Below are 20,031 nucleotides of genomic sequence, written 5' to 3'. Positions count from 1 at the left end.
AGAGGAAATTGACAGCACAGAATATTCCAGCCTAATCTTACCAAACAATCGTCTTGTTTCCCACAAAATGAAAGATTAACTTTACAAACCATTGATGCATCTGTTTTGCCCAGGGCATGGATGAGTGGCTCTGCTGGACCTGAGTGCTCTTACAGCCCTAACTAGGAGCAAAGGGCACCATGGGCAGCCCTGGGCTTTGGGCACGCCCCCCAGGAATGGGGACACCTGTGGAGAGGCCCAGGTCAGTGGGGCCCATTGATCAGCAGGGCAGGGCTGTGGGGAGCCAGACAAAGTCCTTGCGGCAGCATTGCTGGGGCAGAGTTTGTCAGTTCTGAGACTGAGATGGAGTCCTGGGCTGAGGACAGGTGACAAGAGCCTCAAGGGGGCCAGGCAGGGACAGTCAGGGCTTTCAGTGCCCATGGTGATGACTTAAGTTTTTAGGCTTTTATGTTTTTTCAGATCCTGTATTGCATTAGTGTATAACTCTGAACTCCATCTAGAGTATTAGCAAGCTCTCTTCATTTTTGTCAGACATAACAATCCTTCCAGACCTGAGAACCAATGACACCTTCTGCCTCAGGCCCTGGAAAGTATAAACAAAAGTGCATCCGGTGGAAAGCAAACCAGGAGAATATGACTTCATTACCTGAAGCTCTAATTGGACAATTAACCTCTGATATGCAAAGAGACCAAACTTATATCTGTTCGAGCAGCTCACAACTGTCATCCATCTGGGGTATAGCCTCTGAGAGGATTTTGCACTGCCCAAGGTATATCTATTGAAGGCCTTTAATAAATATCTTCTTTTTTCTTTTAACTCTGTTTAGCCTCTGTTCTAGGTAGCCACTCAGGCATTCTGAGGCATCAGTGGCATAAGTGACTCATATAGCCTGTCGTAGCAGAGGAAAATGTTCAGCCATTATCATTGCTGTTACCTTCTTGCAAGGAAAAGCAAGGCTGGTCAATGAATTTTACATCAGCTTTTGCTTATATTTAAATAGAACTGTTTTTTCATTACCCTTTCAAATATACTTAAGGAAAATTTTTGTAATTCAAGTTATAATGTCCTCAGGAAAAAAAAAAATCCGGCTTCTCCTTCTCTAGAGGTACAACAGCTGATAAATATGAAGTTTTGTTTTCATATAGGTCATGACTGAAATTTCTTTCAGCGTTTGCTGTGCCAAAAATCTAGGCTCCCAATGCTTTCTGTTTTTTAATTACACTACAAACTTTGCTATATAACTTTCTAGATAGTGTAGGTGATTTCATTTTCTCTAGCAAGCTCACACTTTTCTGTGTCTTAAAAAAATTAGCTAAGTCAATAAATTAACATAGAAATTCTTCTTTTACTTTCAGATTATGAACAAGACTGCCTTTTGCTATGAGAGTAACTTATGACATTAAATATCTCACAATAACATTAGATGGCACACAAAGAACAGCAGGGATGAATTTTTAATGAGATAAAGAGATGAGTTGAGTAATGTGGTAATGAAAATTGCATCTCAGAAATGAAACATCCAAACATCTATCAGCTGTTCTTACTGTATATTTTCAAGGCTTATTTAGGAACAGTAATGCAAATAAGTCTTCTCTTATAATAAGTTCATTAATTTTTAAGACTGTAAGAGATTTTGAGGCCCTTCCGGCTGTTTTAATCACCAATTTTTTTTAATACTTCTAGTTCAAATTCTGCTGGAATTGCTGAGTAAACCACAAAGTTTAATTGATAAAACTGGGAAGTGGATAGGGTAGTGGTGATGGTCTTATGTATTTAAGATTCTTCAGCATAAATCAGCACAAGCACATGAATTCAAGTCATTATAAAATTAGCTCCATCACTTTCAAGTGGTATGCATTTTTTTCTTCTGACATCCTAAGAGTTTCATATTTTCTGCCATATAAGAAAGAAACAAGTCCTTGGGATGACTAAGAGATGAAACAGCTTTGGTGATTCACCCTAGCTCAAGAATGAGTGTGCACAAACATAATAAAAAAAGTATTTACTCAGTACAGATTTGGAGATCTACTTAACAGCAACAGAAGTATACCACTCAAGGCAGGCCTGCATCAAATAATAATAGCACTGCCTATTTTTTTCCCCTTTCCTATGACTGAAAGCAATGTGCATTATTTATTAAATACTTCTTCTCTACAGAAATGCAGCCACTTCAGGGACATACTTGTAATTATGTCTTTTGCAATATTTTGAGAAGTAAAGGCATTTTCAGTGGAATGAAAAGCAAATAGTACAAAAGATGGCAATAGCTTTAGAATATATAAAGATATTTTCACAATATTTTTAAATTGTTTTAATAGATGGTGTGTTTTTCTGAGAGTAAAGTGATGTATTTTCTCAAAATCAAATGTAAACTACAGTAAGGAAGATTTTGGAGAAGCATTTCCATTTTTATAGACAATCAAAGATCATATCTCTTTATTTTACTGTTTTGCTTGATGCTACCCTGGCAGCACTGCAGACATCTATAGAGGAATCTGAGACAGAATTCTGAAATTATTTTATTAAGACATGGAAGATGGCATCAAAAATTCACTTTCAAATTTTGTTATCTTTGAACTAAAATACCTCATCAACAGAGACTTCCTTTGTGGTCATGTCTTACACTATATACAGTGCTGCACTTTAACCTATGACTACGAGCAAATGCCTAAGATAAAGGCATTTCTTAATCAGCCTGAAACTTGCAATTAAGACAAGAATGATACTCCCTCCCCCACTTTTCCCAAGGCTTTATCCACGGCATCTGAGGTACTCCCAGCGCTTGCAGGTGGCATATTTTTTTCTAGGATGTTGTTAAAACCAGCTAGTGGCATAGACTGTTGCCACAGGATAATTCAAAGTACTTCTGAGCAGTGTTTGTTAAATGTCAGGATGCTGATGTCAAAGTGCAGAGACTGATGGCATTATAATGTTCAACTGAATTTTTGGATCACTAAGATGAAGAATGCATGTCACTACTGAAATAGTGAATGAGCATTTACTATAGGGAACCATGCAGAACTTAACACTCATACTGTTGTATGAGTACACAGAACTTTGTAATATGTCCTTGTCATTTTGGAAGCTTGTCTCTTTGTGAAAATTTAGGGCCTCTTCTGATTTTCTAAAATGTATTTCTGTTCTACTATAAACTTTGATAGGGTGCTAAAACTGAAATAAATGGTATGAACAAATCAACAGACATTAAATGAGTAAGCAGTGGTAGTCAGTCCTCAAAAAATCCTGACTTGTCCAATATGCACCTGACAATGAATGTTCATCCACTCTGTTTGTCTACTTAGGCATGCATGTATGTACAACAGAGCAGGCAGAAAAACAGTGTTAAACAAAACAAACTAAACCAACATCTATTACTTTATCAGAGAGTGGCAGCATTTCAAGTACAGATCTTGAAGTTCTCTGCTACAGTGATAAATGTCACTGGCATAAAACGTTTGTCAATTTTATTAGTTTATGCAGAGGTAATGCATTCCAGAGGAAAGAGTTTGGCTGGTATACTGGAGAAGTATACTAAATAGCGTCCAAAGTGTTTTTGATGGAGAGGACATCAGAAGCATATTTAAAAGGCACTAAGGCTTCTACCATTTGAGCTAATATGATAGAGTAACATAACAGTGATCCTTATAGAGTGGACAGGATCTGTGTTATAGAGACATAGTGAAAAATTTTGCTCATGAGATAGAAAATACTAAATGCAAGTTTTGCATGTGCAAGAATGAATGAATAAAACAGAACTGAGACTAGAAATCTTCCAAAATCACTGTTAATTTATTGTGACTGTATTAAAAACCAACTTTATAATCTAGATTTTTTTTGATTTTTACTTGTCAGAGTGGAAGGAGATACTAGTTGAAGATACCCTCAGCGTGCCATGAGTAATGGGAATGCAGCAATTTTGAGCTGTCCACATGTTAGCTTGTCAAAAGAAGAATTAAGTAGAAAACAAGGTCTAGAACACAAATTTTTCATTTCCCCTCCACAAAAAATGTTGAAGGCAGTTCTCCTAGCTAAGCTAAACTTTTTAATAGCTTACCCAGAAAGAAAACTTGAGGTGATTAAGTTGAAAACTAACTCCAAGCATTATGGAAGCCTTTAGCAAGTTATATGTATTAATGCTAATTCAGATAGATCTCTAGAAGCTTCAGCTACAACTAGACATTAGAATAAAATTCCACTGTAGTTTCAGATCTTTTCAGATATATGTCAGAATGACAATATTGAGTCTTAAAACAGAAATACAAAATGCCAGAAGAAATGTAGCGGTGAAGATAGATACAGACATAGAAGTCTCAAAGGCTTTTTTCCATATTAGACATCCCAAAGATATGCCACAACATATATCATCCTTGTATTGATGAACCACCTCTCCAGGCTGCAAGATAATTCACTTTCCATACTTTATTATCAATAAGGAACTGAGGTGTTCAGAGTTAGATGTGAATAAGGTTTCAAGCTGGAGCTTAATGTCCTGACTCAAGGCCAAATTGTGCTAGCGTTCATATTCAGGGATATAAATCGGATAAGTACTTCTCAGACGGAATCAATTAAAAATTATAACCATTTGAAACAATGGAAATGTCACAGTATCTGCCAATTCTGCTGCATTGTATCCCTACACTTGGAACAGCTCCAAAATTAAAAGCTCACGGACAGAACTTTGGCTCCAACTCAGCAAAACACAGCAAGAACATACTTCTTAACCATGACCTGATCCTGGAAATGAGGTTCTGACAAAATCCCCTCATTGGCTTTCTATCTGTCAGTCAGCTGAAATATTATGTTGCTTTGGATCTATAACCTTTAGAGGTTATAGATTATGAATTACAAATAATTATCATAACAATTTATGCTATGACATTAACTGCACGTATAATATGTTAAGAACACCTTATAACAAAGAAAACTTAAAGAAATGTGTACAATAGAAAGCTTGTATTTTAGCTTGTAGTATAATAATGATGCTATTTTCAAATTGCTTTGGTTTATCCCAGACTTCCTTTAGAGCATATAATGGGCACTTATACTTTGTCTATATTTGTGGCTACCATTTCAGAAGAATGGATGGAATTCATGTTGTTATATTTAAAGACTCATTTGGATGTGGGAAAATAACAGTCCATTGCTCCAGGCACAATCTTGATATATTAATGATCTGTGGGAGTGCTAGTTTAAGATCTGGAATACATTTTTCACTTCCAAACTCAAGAAAAAACAAAGAATGTTAGAACTGATGTTTAAATTAGTTCATTATCTATTTGTGTCTTTAGTCTTGAAGATTTGTCCTTGATTGAATTTTAGTTTTATATATCGTTTAAAAGCTCGTGATTTTGATTTACTCTTCAAGTAGTATACAGTTTATCCCACAAAAGAGATGAAGTATTATTGTGTTTCATAGATGCACTAGTTGCATAGTCTCAAGCATCACTGCTATGGAAAATAAGCAGAAAAAAATAATGCAGGAGACAGGAGTCAATTATATTCTCAAGGGCAAGAAAAAGGAATTATGATAGATGCATGGTGCTTTCCTCAAAGTAATACAAAGAAAAATGCTCTTGTAGAACAATAGAAAAAAAGAAATTTTGAACATGTAGAATTTTAAATTTGGGCTTCCATAGAGAACAAATTATACTAAAAGTGGAAGATTAAATACAAAATAAAGAATTTACATGGCAGGGAGCTGTGCTGGTTAGGAAGTGGACAATTTCATTTCTCCACAAGAATGAAGATCTAACATGAATTTATTTGCTGCCTGCTGTTTTCTCTTCTTTTCTGAATCACTGTTTACTATATAAAGTCACACCTCACATTCTTTGATTGTTAATTTTAGCGGGGTTTTTTTTCATGGCACCATGTGTAGAAATAAACTTATTCTGCATGTAATACATAAGCATATTATTTTAGTCTTCAAGATCACTAGGGCTATTTCAAGTTTGAAACAACATTATTCCAATATTTTATTTCCAGTCAATCATTTAACTACATTTTAATAAGGTATCCAAGCCATAATCCAACATTACTTTTCCATAACTCCTACTTTCTTCAGTTGATGCCTTGGATTTCTGATGAATGAATTAACTCCTAAAGAAAAACAGGAAAATTACTCTTACTCAGTAAGAATAACTCTTACTCTTACGCAGTAAGAATAATCTCCATTAACCTAGTAGGGCTAATTTTAGGATGTGAATGAAGAAAACCAATAGGACCGGATCATGTTTATTGGACAGAACCACAGAGACACTTTGAAGGCTTTGGAAAGGCTTCAGAAATATTTGGAGAATACTGATCACTAAGGAAAAGGGGTTTCAGGTGGTATTCACCACGAGAGCCAGAACTTTTGGACTGTATACTCAACAGACAATAATGTAACTGTTTTGGAGCACTTAAAGGAAGATCTATAAGCATAGATTACATTTTGTCAGTATAGAGTGACCTCTCGTTCTAAACCGAAGTGGCCCAAATCTGCTTACATGCAGATTTCATTATTTCAATAACTAAACTAAATATAGAAACGTATATATAAATCACAATGAATTCTCAACAAATAAAGTGGGAAATTACTTATGATAAATCATAAATCTAAACTAATTAGTAGGTGTAGTATACTAATTATTATATTGGGTTTCATAAACAAAAAGTTACCTAAAAGACTGTTGTAATGGCAGCAGTTTACATATCAGCTCATACGGTACCACAGAATTTATTCTATTCCTGAAACAGTAGAAGAAAGTGAGCCTATGTATACAGAATATGATCCTATATTATTGAAAGGTTCTTGTAAATTCTGCCTTTTTGTCACTAAATAGCTCAATGCAGCCCAAACAGTGGAAAGGCTGGTCATCAAATAGGTCAGATAAAAATTTGTCATCATGTGAGGATAATTTTTTCATACAAGTCATATCTCAGAGATTTTTATCACTGCCTGGAGACTTTAGTTAATTTTTCTAGAGCACTAGACATAAAATTATAGCTTTCCTTACACTGTTCTAACTTAAACAGGATGTGACAAAATTTCCACTACCTCAAGGAGGTCTCAGTCAGTCCTGCTATTAGTAATGTCAGAGAAAAAATATTGTGTTCAACCTTCTCAAACCCCATCTCCCTCTCAGCAGTAACGGAAAAGGCCCTGCTTATAAGCATCCATTTTCCTGCCTTGCATCTGAAATCAACAGTTTGGAGGTGGGAGATGCTGATAGTATGTGGAGGTAAAGGGGAAACAACCTTCATGAACAACCAAGAAAATTGTATCAGGAATCCCCAAAAACAAAGTCAGATTTCTAGCTTCAAAAATCCCTTCTCCTAATTCTTTGTGAAAGAGAGAGGGAAAAGAGCAGGAAGTTTCTTGGCTAGTGTTGGAGCTAGCTAAATTTAATGTGTTCAGCTAAGTCACATGGACTAGAATGTAAGCAGGATGTAACATCAGATTCAGCATTTTGCTGCCTCTCAGATAACAAACGGTCCCTTCGTAGCAACACATTGCTCATACATTTACAGCAATCTCTGAGCTCTTGCAAAGGTTGGACTTATTATAAAGGATGGCACTGATTAGAGAATCACTCAGACAGGTTCCTGGTGGTTTTACATTTTGTCTCTGGACATTACAAAAAATTTGGCCTGAAGCACTGTAGATCTGGCTTGTAAATATAATGTAAGGTATTTTCAGACTAATTTATGAATATATGTGAAGGACAATGCCTGCAGAAATAGAAGTGGAGTACAATCATTGGTATGTTCTGCTGTGGTATCTTGTTAAATTTTTGGTTTATGCCCCAAAGAGAAGCAACAATTTCTGAGGTGAATGAGGACAAGAGATAAAAAATGTGTTTTCAGATAAAGGTTAGCTGTACCCCGAGGTGCATTAAGCACAATATAGCTGACCAGTCAAAGTCCATTGTCCCATTACATCCACTGTTACTGTGTCCTCACCTCAAACATTATGCAGTTTTCCTCTCCACAATGTAAGAAGGAGATAAAATATCAGAATGTGTCCAAAGGAGAACAACAAAGGTGCTGAAAGGACAACATGGCATGGCTTGTGGGGAGCAGCTGAGGATATTAGGTTTCTTCTGCTTAGAGGAGTCTGAAAGATTACCTAATTTATATTTATACTCTTGTCATGGTTTGACACTGGCCCAATGCAAGGCACCCATTAGTCACTCGCTCACCCTCTTCTCCAGCAGCAGAGCAGCAGAGAGGGAAAAAAAATTAACAAATGCTTCATGAGTGAGATAAGGACTGGGAGAAAACACTTCAAGTGCAAAACCACACTCAGCTTAAGTTGCAAAATGAATTTATTACTAAGCAAGTCAGAAGAGGATAATGAGAAGTAAAATAAGCCCTTAAAAACTTCTTTCCCCTATCCCCTCCCTCCTTCCCACCAACAGTACAGGGAGACAGGGTGTGGGGGTTTTTGGTCAGTTCATCACTGAGATTTTCTTTCACTGCTCAGGGAGAGGAGTCGTTCCCCTGTGAGGCTGTAGGGTCCCTCCCACGGGAAACAACTCTCCATGAACTTCTCCATTGTGGGTCCACTCTCACAAACAACAGCCATACTGCATCTGCTGCAGCATGAACTCCCACCATGGGCAGACACTCCTCCCAAAACTGCCGTGGCATGGATCACTCCAGGGGGTGCACTCCTCCAAGGACAGGCTGCTCCAGCCTGGAAGCAAGGGCCTTCTCTCCACTGGGTCTCTCACTGGGTCACAGCTTCCTCCAGGCATCCATCCGCCCCAGCATGGGCAGCTCCCCCATGGGCTGCAGGTGGATCTCTGCATTCCCTGTGCACCCGTGGGCTGCAGGGGCACAGCTGCTTCACCATGGTCTTCACCACAGCCTGCAGAGGAATCTCAGCTCCAGTGCCTGGAGCAGCTCCACTCCCTCCTTCTCCACTGACCTTGTGGTCTCCATGTTGTTTTCACCTTGTCCTCACCTCTTCCTCTTCTCTGGCTACAAGCAAAAACCTCTGTGACTTTGTGTTGATTTACTTCTTAAATATGTCATCACAGAAGTGTTACCAGCCTCTCTCATTGGCCTAGCCCTGGCCCACAGTCTGTCCATTTTCAGAGCCATCAGGGATTGGCACTGCTGGACTTGGTGGGAAGCTTCTGACAGCTTCCCACAGGAGACATCTTGTTGTCCCCCTGCGACCACAAACCAGGCCATGGCAAACCAATATGACCTTCCTCATGAATGGAAGGGAGATGCTGATCTCTTCTCTGGTGTCCATTGAAAGAAAGATTGAGTATTAGGAAATTAGGTTCTTCAGAGAGGGATTGGTCAAGCAATTGAGTGAGGTTCCCAGGAAAATAGTCATGGCCCCAAGCCAAGTATTCAACACATCTTTAGACAACAGTTTAAATTCTGGTTTCCTCTGTGTGAAGTCAGGAGTTTCATGCTCCTCACCATTCCCTTCCAACTCAGGTTATTCTGTTGTTTATGATTCTAAGAACTCTTCTACTCTTCAAAGGAAAGAAAGATCCATGTAAGTGCCCATGTTCCTACCTCTCTAAATAAACCACAGTGAATGTACAGAAACACCCTAATTGTAGTATTTCCTACAATTACAGTGATTCTAGTAAAAGGTTGTTCCTACTAATTGAATCATCTTTTTTTATACTGGATGTAGTATAGAGCTAGTTAGTACAACAGGTCTTATCTTAGCATTTTAAATATTGAGCTGGTTTAGATACCTGTGGAGTAGAGTTAATTTTCTTCACAGTGCCTAGTGCAGGGGTCTGTTTTGTATTTGGGCTGAAAACAGTGCTGATAATATAGACATGTTTTAGGTATTGTTGAGCAACATTTGCAGAGTGTGAGACCATTTCTGCTTCTCACCCCACCCCACAAGTGAACGGGCAGGTTGTGCACAAGGAATTGGGAGAAAAATGGCCAGGAAAACTGATGCTGACCACAAGTATATCCCAGGCCATGTGGAGTCATGCTCAGTACATGAAACTGGAGGAAAAAGAAGTAAGAGGGAACCATTTGGAATGATGGTTTTTGTTTCCCCAAGTCACTGTTACCCATGATGGTGCCCTCCCTTCTTTGGGGCAGCTGAACACCTGCTTCCCCCCTGGGAAGGGGGAAATTAATTAATTGCTTTCCTTTGTTTGTTTGTGTAGCCTTTGCTTTACCTCTTTATCTGTCTGTATCTCAACCCATGACCTTTTTACTTTTATTTTTCTCATTCTTTCCCCAGTTCTGCTTGTGGGGGAGTGAGGGAGTAGCTGCTTAGTTGTCAGCTGGGACCAAAGCACAATAAATATTCTTATATTTAAAACATTTACTGACTAGCTCTTAGGACCAGTTTTGATTCTCTGCAAAATTTATTCTCAACTTCAAAATGCTTTCCCAGCAAAAAAACTATAGCAAAAGTCTCTGCATAACATAACATAAGGTTAATGAAATCAAAGGTACACTCCAAAGTTATGACATTGGTTGAAAAGTATTCCTATTCTTTGATCACCTTGCCTGTTGCAACCTTAGTATAAAAAGGGAAGGAAATAATTTGAGTGGCAGCAATTTGCAGCTGCTGAAAGACATAGAGCAGGAGCTCAGAAAGGATTGACAAATTACTATAAATTATTTATCTCTGTTTGAAAAGGAGTCTTCATGGAAAAAATTTTATGTTTCTAACTGATTGGACAGAGCAGGTGGGCATCTTCTTGCTGTCTGCTGTGTTTGTAAGTCAAGAACCCTTGAGGACGTCACTAGGGCAACAGCAGGCTAGACTGCTATGAATAAAGAACTGTGTGAGAAGAAATTGTTATTTTTCACATTTTTTTCTTGTGAAATTTATTCTGTGGCTTCAGAGCGTGAGACCTTACTTCATACCACCTTCAGCATTTTTCCAGAGAGCTTCTAGTTGAGTAACTGTTCTTCTGTTAGCATTGCAAAAGAGGAATGTGGCAGTTATGTCTCAACAGGAGATCAACGTGCAGGCCAGGGGAAAAGATAAAAGAGCACTTTAGAAAATAGTTCCTCTTTTGCACTAAAATCAATGGGAAAAGGGAAGGAAGAATGAGTATAAGAGATGCAACTGCCAGAAATCTTTCAACTGTTTGTTCATGAAATAACCAAACTTTCAAATATACTTATTTTGGCTAAAAGAGAGGCCAAGTTGCATTGTTCCTTAGAAGTGGGCCTGGTCAAAGGAGGGAAAGGTCATGCTGCATTTACTAGTGATTATCTCCTTCAAGCTATACTGCTCCTGGGAAGACTTAAGGCAGGTTACTGCCTCAGATTTGTTCCCAGATTGCTCTTGCCTCCTAATTTACTCCTGAAGTGCATCTGATTTCCAGAGTACTCAATGAAACACACTGAATATGTATCAGGATCATAATTCTCATACACCATGTGGATGGTTTACAGCTGCCTGGAGTAGCTGGCATGGTGATAGTCTCCTGACATGGATTGCTTTTAATAAAAAAGCAGAGACTTCAGCACAGAAACTTATTAAATTTTCAAAAATGCCCAGGAGAGAAAATATTTTTTTTCTGACTCGAATTTTTCAAGCTAGAGCATACAGAGGGGTAGTATATGGCAGCATTGAAGAGAAAGAATTAAACAACACTATTTTAGTCGAACATGTCCTGGGACAAGAGTTTCATGACATCCATTTGCATTGTCTGTGATATGGAGATAAATAATACTTATCTTTCAAATCCATTGAGATATATGGAAGTACCTCTCTGAAAATCTTTTAGAAAACATAATACTTCAATTGCATTTCCTTATTAGCATGAAATTGGCTCTCAAGCTCTCCTTGGCTTTTGCATTAATTTGATTTTGTGCCAAAGAAACGTATTTTTTTCCTTCTGTTTTATTTGTCTTTGTCTATTTACTTTAAGGCTTGCCCTTCTGGATGAAGGGCAAGGGCTTAATGAAAATGCATATATTTCTATTTGCTAACTGTAACACAGCTGTGCAAGCAAAATGTTATGTCAGTTGGCACTTTGCTGCTCAGTGTGGAAGAATGCTATGCATTTGCCTTCTCTTATTTAGTGTGGATATGGTCTTTCTCCTTACAACTCTATTGTGTTAAGCATAAAAATATTGGATAGAAAGAAGTGTAAAGAAAAAGCATTTAGCTTTTCGCTCTTTGTAAAGCAACACATGCTTTTACGTATCTTACCTGTAGTAACCTTTTCATCAAGATTGAGGCTGACATAGAGCAAGGCATAGGTACAAAGACATTTCAAATATTGGGTTTACACATAGGTTTGCATTATTTAAAGTTTAATTTACTCTATCAAAAGAAAATGCTACCCAGGGCAAGATTCAGAGTAGCCAGAGCTGGATGAGCACTTACTTGAATTCACCCTGTCAGCAAAGCTTGGCATGCTCCTGTCATGTATTTCTGATGGAAGCTGGGAGAGTGTAGGAGACTCATTTATGTATTTTTCCTAACATTACACTTGGGGAAAGTTTCCAATTAATATGCTAGCTTTCTAGGCCTATATATTTCACTGAAATTCATTAAATTTGGTCCAGAACTGATGTTTGAAAATCTTGCTCAGCTCTCTTTAACATTTTTAATAGAGCAAAAGCTCAATTAAACTAGATTTTATATATAGATTACCCATGCTACTGTATTTCTCAAGTCAACAATTATGCTGAGGAAAAAGATTTTGAAATTAGCATTTAAAGACTATAAAAATACACAAAACCACTTTAGAGTTACACAGTTCTAAGCAAGGACAAAATTGTCCTTACCCAAGCAATTAAACCCTCATCAGATTAGATATCTAATGCAACATACACAGCTTATGAAGGAGATCTGCTGTGCTAAAAAAAGACAGGGATGTGAAAAATTTATCAAGTGTACTATATATGCATAGCACTCAAATTCAAGTGTGTTTGGAAAAATGAGATTACAAATTTAATTAAAATAAGAAATTATTAGTATTTAGCCCTGCAAAACCATTTAGGCATTGAATTTGCCTTAAAATTCCACATAACAACCAATTTGCTGCATAAAGGTCAAAAAAGATCTGCATTGAGTTATAAACACAGGGAGAATATTATTTTAGTTTGTAAAACAAATTCTGAAATCAATGTTTTTCCATCTCTAATTTAAATTTTAAGAAGTGATTATACTCTAAATGTTAACTTAGAATTTTTATTTTGTATTGGATTAAGGAAAGAAGGCAATGAGTTTAGCTGAAGCAGGTATTACACATGATCTTTCAGCTGTCTAGCAAATGTTTGCCAAAGCATCTTATGGATGGTTTATGGTCATTGCTTCCCTAGGCTTGGAATGGATTAACGGTCATGGTAGCCTGCAGAGTGGTTTTAATCTCCTGAAAAGCATTCATTAGGTATTACATTTAAATGCTCACTTATTCCATTTGCTGGCCTGGGGAACAATTCAATTGTGGTTGCAGTTACCATTGTGTCACAGGGCACACTTTTCAGCACAGCTCTCCTCAGAAATGTACCCAGCCTTTTTTGGTCAGGTGTAGATATAATGCAATAATATTTTTTTCCACCATTAGAAAACTATTGCAAAGTATAGTTGATAACCTTGTTTTAAAGGTATCTCCTTAATCATGGAGTATAAACTTGAGTATCTCAAAACACAAAAGGTCCCATAATGTTTTGATAGTTTTAAAATCTGGAGCATATAGGGAGGGATGTGTTAAGTATGAGTGTTCGGGGGGTTATATGCATTTCAGCTGACATCACAAGGTTTTTCTTGAACAGTTGACTAGTCTGTATGTTTTCACCTTGGATAACTACCACGAAAACTTGTATCATTCCTGAAAAGAAATGCTAGTTGTAGGAAGAAAACAGTTTAAATTATGTCAAACAGTGTAAATTATGTCTTCTAAGATTTTCTCCTCTGGTAAAAACACATTTTATTCAGATTAACCTACATTGTTACTGCCTGAACGTGTAGCCTCCAAGCAGGTAAAATACTTTCATTGGTGTCTGTGACTCAGTAAATAAAGCACTCTCCACTCAATTTTCCCACACCCAGCCATTTTTTTTCTTTTGGCAGTTAGAAAAATGGAGAAGAGACAATAGGTGAGCTAAGCGTTGTATTTCTTCTAGGGTGGCAAAGAGAGCTGTCTGTTGCTAAACACACATTTCAGCTCAAGAAGGGAAGTAAACTGCCCAGCTATAGCTTCAGGACTCCAACGTGCTCAGTGGAGCTGACTGAGAAAACTATAATCTTGTCTCTACAAATCACCATACAGGTGAATTATCAGTTATAAGAGAAAAATGGAGCCAAACCCCTCAAATTTCCTTTACCCAGAATGCTTTGTCATTCAGGAAAAACAAAACAAATAACCCCACAAACAGAACAAAACAAAACAAAATAAGACCAAACCAAACAAAAATCAAAACGAAATAAGCAAAGCACACAAAAATAACCCCCAAATTCACCACCAACAAAACAAAAAACAAACAAAAAATCAAAACAAAAATCAAAACAAATCAAACAAAAAAAACCCTAACCAAACAAAAAGGAATGTTTTAACTAAGCTTGTGCATCATACCTTTGATCACCATTAGGTGAACAGATACAAAAAAACTTAATCTGCCTCTATGCTTCATATAAAATCTCATCCTAATTAGAAATTATCACAGTACTGTCACAGTACAGCCAGTCTGCAGCTGGACAAGGTAAACACAAACCCAATTAGGCTAGCCTAGTTCATTCCAGAAAACAGACAAACAAGTTCCCAGCTAGGTTGGTTTCAAACATATACAGGGGCCCTTCAGCCAACCCTGTTCAAGCCTCGACACAGGAACACCACTGTCCAAAGATGTAGGCAGAAAGAGATCCTGATCAATCAACTATCTGAGCCCAGGAAATTCAAACTCCCTATAAAAAGAAGTTCTGAACAATAAAACACATTATTTGTCCAGGACTCTCAGTGAGTTCATGTTGTCCCTGTCTCCAATCAACAACATCATATAACAAGAGATTGAACACCCAAGCACAAGAAAATGTGCAATAAAAGTGTACCAATTCACCTTCTTTGAAATCTCTGTGTTCCCATCTGGTCAGCTCCCTGATTATTTACCATCAGATAAACTTTGGGAATTGTTGTTTTTAATCTTTGTGAAATACATCCACAATTTGGAGAAGAAGAAATTACTGTAAAAGCACGTAATGCTGCCAAGACCTGCACAGGATTTGAACTGAGTTTGATTGTTTGGTTTTTTGAGCCAGATGTTGGCAAAGATGATTTTTAACTTTCAAATAACAAAAATACTCCCCCAAACTGAAAATATCACAACTAAATCTCTTCCTGAAACTGCATAGCCCCCTAAGCAGAGATCTCTTATGAGACATCTTTGTAATAACCTCTGTTGGGTAAAATTATCAGTCAAATACCAGTGAAGTGCTACTCATTTGCACTTAGTAGTTTCCCTGCTTCAGTAGCTCCTGATCCCTCTGTCAGCTGAGTGATTTTCTGTTTCAAATATTAGATGCTTATATTTGTGCTATTGGGTTTTGTAAATGCTAGGAAGAGGAAACAGGGGCACAGCTCTCTTTTATTTGCAGATTTACCTCAAGAAATCCACTGTCATCTGTGCTGCAGACCGCAGCTCCAGTGCTGCTGGGACTGCTGTGATTTATCCTTCTATACAGGGGGCTTTTACAGAACCTGTGGGTGTTACAGAATTTATTTAGCGGGTGGAGAAGAATCCTGTATCTAAGGAGAAAACTTGTATTCCAGAAGGACATATTTGAATGCCAGTCTTTCCTTTGTCTAATCCTCTTACATAGTCTATTCCTTATAACTATTCTGTCTTGGCTTCCTTTACTTGATATGACAGCCAAGATGGGCCTAGAGTAGCAAGTACATGCTATCAGTGCTTAAGGAATGTTTTATCCTGTTATTGTCATATTTATCAGTTTAAACATGATGTTGGTTATATTCCTCTTCCTAGGCAGATAACACTAGCACAACAGCACAAATATCACCCCCTCTGTCTCCATGGACAGTCTGGTAGAACAGATTTGACATTTTAAAAATTTGCTTTATATGGCTTAATGAGTTCAAACATCCAACAGTAACCTGAGCAGTAACTGAGGTAACAGCAGTTTGATATTTTCACATTGAACGGGAAGAAAAAATAGCTGTTTTTCTCCACCTCTTGCTACTAAGGTGATTTTAGGAGCTAAACTAGATAGGTTTGTTGAGTGCAGACCGTGGGAGAAAGCAGCTTCTCTTTCCTTAGGGCACAGGTGAAAAAAAAAAAGAAAAAGGAAAAGGCAAATGGAAAACAAAGAAACAATGCTGTGACTTTGGAAAGAAGATATTTTCAAAAGTTTCCTAATTTCAAACAAGAAAAATAGGAGTTTATTCCCCCCTCATGCCCATTTGGTTTTATGGGTTTGGTTTCTTTTCTAGCTGGTTGGTTTGGTTTTGGGGTGTTATTTTTGGAGGTTTGGTGGGGTGGAGGGAAGTTGTTTGTTTTCCTTAGATTTTTTTTTTTCTTTTTTTCTTTTTTCTGGAGTAGGGTTGTGAGGATAGGCAGAGGTTTTGGGGGTTTTCCATAAGATCATCTACTCCCTAGTATTCTGAATTAATAAAAATTGCTGCTTTGTGTAGTGATCATACCATTCACAAAGCTCTGCTTCTGGTATTCCAAATTAATTATATACCTGGAAGATGCAGTACAAGTCTTGCTGGAGGAGTAAAATTCTTTCTCAGGGTCACACAGACATTTTTTAGTAGAGCTAGAAGTGGAAAGTTAGTCAAGCGCCATTACCACAACACATTTCCTTCCTTAAACATATTGGCTAAGTGTACCACATTACATATTGCTGCATTGGTCGCCAAGAAAAAAAGCATTTAAGGGGTTGTGGAAGTTTAATTTCTACAGAAGTGAAAACATCATCATTTCCCACACTTTCATTAATTCTGCACTCCAGTGCGGCTCATTCTTATGACTTTTCACCTAAAAAGACACAAATCTCCACTCACACCATTGTCTGAGCAAGCCTGGGCTGTTTTTTGTTAGGACATTCTGGTGTAGCGATATGACTTCCTTTCAACCTGGGCCTCTCCCATCTCCTAGGAGAGCTGGGCTGTTGTGGCTGGTTTGAGTACCATTGAAGAGTAGCACAGTCCTGCAGCAACATTTGTTCCAAACTCCACAAAACCAAAAACCCATGCAGTAGTTCTACAGAACCCCACTTTTTTTCCCTTATCTTGACCTCAGTATATAGCAATATTTTTTTTATTCCATTTTATCTAGTTTTATTAACAGAAGTTCTGTTTTTTATTACATTACCATTGACACTCTTTAATCACTTTTCCTGGGCAGAAGAAAAGCTGTGGCTTTAAGCCCCCAGTGAGGTCTTAACTTCCATGTAATGGTTTTAATTTCAACACGGAAACATTTATCAGTGGAATTTGTGCTGGAAAATAATGCCACGGAGGGCAGCCAAAACTCAGCAATGTCTGCACTGACCTGCCAGAGACTGCTAGGAATAGCAAAATACCCAGTTGTTTTCATACTAGCTGAAACCCTGAGCTGCTGAGTGTTGTTTTCAAGGATTGCTTTAAAAATATTTATTTCTCTTATAGAAATGTAACTATGGTGTCTGTCTAAAGTGGTATTATTATTTAATTTTTCATTATTTCTTTTAAAGCGCCAGATAGAATGCTTGAATATATCAGTAGGACACTGACAGCAATTTTTTTTTTTGCATGCTCATTGTCTTTGCCTTCTTTTTTCTCTATCTCAACTCTTTAAATTCAATCCTGTCCTCTGGTAGAGTAGTTGACTTTTTCTACACTGCTGAGAGCCAGCCAGATGGGGTTTTGGGCTTTCTCCTGGAGCACGGATCTCATTAAGCTAGGAGTCAGTGGTTTAACAGGTCTTTATCCATGTAACCTCATGATAAAGACTGAAATAACCCAGTTAGAAGCTGCTCTTCAAGACAGCTTTGCAATTTTGTATCATTCTTTCAGATAAGAATGAAATACATCTGATAGGACATGTGCATACATGTCTGTCCATGTACACACACACACACGACTGGCCCCCATGCCTTTTCCCCTCTGAATGCAATTTCACCCTTCCATTTATTCTACTGAGGCACAAACTGCTCTAGCCAGCTGTCACATTACTCGCTCAGATGAAAACTGCAGTTGAGTGAATTGTGTAACAGACTTTTTTGTTTTTCTGATTACTATATGAATTATGGACTGTAGGTATCAACATCACATTTTCTAAGTTTTTTTCCAGTGTTCTAGAAAATATATTTCCATATATTTTCTGTAGTGTTTTTTACTATGCTTTAGCGTTTTCTACTTATGGCATAAGACCTAGATTTCATATTTAAAAATCATACATTGTAAAAAGGTTACCAAGAGAATTTTTATTCATCTCTAGTTTGTAAGACCTGGTGATACTCAATTAGTGTCCAAAGCTAAAGTGTGTCTTAACATGAGTAGTCCGTTCTCCTGTTCTTACAGAAAAGGGGGAAAATTAACCTGTCTCCCATGATGTAGCTTTCAAGTACTACAAATTCCTGTGTATTTGATAAGGACTTACAAAAATGGAGAACCAGTGGAAGAGAATTCTTCTCATGCTAGTAGTAACATAAAAAGTACAAAATAAGAAGCCCCCTGCCAAATAAAGGGATTTATCCTTTTATCTATTTTTTTTTTAACCCAAAGTTACAGCCTTTGATACTTACCTGGATAGTTTAAACCAAAGAGATTTTGGAGGTGAGTGAAACTCACATTAACTAGAGCATGTTTAAGACCATTACTGAATTCTTCATATTTCTGCATACTTTTGTCACCTCAATGAAATCTAATTGTTTTAAAATCTATTTGTCTTTTGTGTATGCAGAAGAGTTTACCATCTCTCTTATAATTTCTCCTGGTAATGTTACAGCTTCAGAAGAAAACTATGTTGAGTAAGTTGCAGGTCTTGAAAAATTAATAATTGTAGCATTGCTTTTTCTTCTGCTGTTCAGAATATGAACAGAACAACCTGGAAGTGAATCAAGTATTAGATAGAAACAAACCAACTTAGATTCCCAAGTCATTTCACCTTCCATTTTGGTAGAGCATCAAGACATCACAACAAAACATTGATAATGCAATTGACAATAACATTAAAATGAGAAGATAATGATAGCAAGTATGAATGCACACATGAAAGATCTGGCCTTTTAGTGGGAAATCTAAATGATTTCCATGCAGTTTCCTTCATGACTCATTCACCTATGCCTCTAAATGCCTTTAAAACCGATGGGCTAGTTAGCTCTCTGCTTTGTACCACACCTCCAGGGGGACTGTCAGGCCAGCAGCAAATCTGTTGTGATTGCAGAGAGATGGGGCCTATGCCTGCCGCAGGCATACCTCTTCACCCATGAATCTAAACATCTGCTCATTTCTGATGCAAAGTCAGCAGTAAGATTCTTTATTTTTCATTGTGTGTATATCTGTATATCCTGCCCCCTAAAACTTCTCCACTACTACCAGCCTAATGTTATAAATACTTGATCTTGTATGATGAATACCAGGATGACCACCCAAAAAAGGGCCAGGAGCTGGCACATCAAGCAGTGGGCCCATGCTGATGCTGTACAGATGGTGGGTAACTACTTACACAGAGCAATTAGGAACTCTGAAAATTCAGATTTACTTTTTTGATCTGCAGTCAGTCATACTCATGGATGTCCAGATACTTGGCAGGTATTTTACTGCATTCAAAGTAGTGCAGAAGGTTTTGAAGTTAAATTTTTCTCCATTATTTTTGATATTTTTCTCCCCTTCTTGCCTCCTGTTTTTCTTAAGGTAGCCTGGACTCCCCCAGAATTAAACAAATCACTCTTAAGTTAATTTAAACTGGCACATTTTGTTTTTATCTTAAACAATTAAAATAGGGATATTTGTTTCTCTAGTTTCAAATCCCCTAAACCAAATCCCAAAGCAGGAGAAACAGACAGCTACCCCTTTGCGTATTTCCTCACTTGCAACCTCTAAGATTAATTTTATCAAGACAATATTCTTTGTATGCAG

General features: G+C 37.5%; 1 protein-coding gene across 7 annotated transcripts in view; it reads right to left on the bottom strand.

Moving 5' to 3' along the window:
* Positions 1-20,031, bottom strand: part of LOC141726995 (uncharacterized) — a 60,971-nt gene that overhangs the window by 22,821 nt on the left and 18,119 nt on the right. The window contains exon 2 of one of the 7 annotated variants that reach the window (XM_074532182.1): positions 5-8,968. The exons of the other annotated variants lie outside the window; for them this stretch is intronic. Coding sequence (XP_074388283.1) covers positions 8,869-8,968 — 100 coding nt within the window. The 3' untranslated portion in view covers positions 5-8,868. Of the gene's footprint in view, positions 1-4; positions 8,969-20,031 lie in introns of those variants that run through there. 7 annotated transcript variants of the gene reach the window in all.

Source organism: Zonotrichia albicollis, chromosome Z (assembly GCF_047830755.1).
Source record: "Zonotrichia albicollis isolate bZonAlb1 chromosome Z, bZonAlb1.hap1, whole genome shotgun sequence".
Taxonomy (NCBI): Eukaryota; Metazoa; Chordata; class Aves; order Passeriformes; family Passerellidae; genus Zonotrichia; species Zonotrichia albicollis.
Note: the sequence above shows the minus strand (reverse complement) of the source record. Positions and strands in the feature narration are given on the sequence as shown.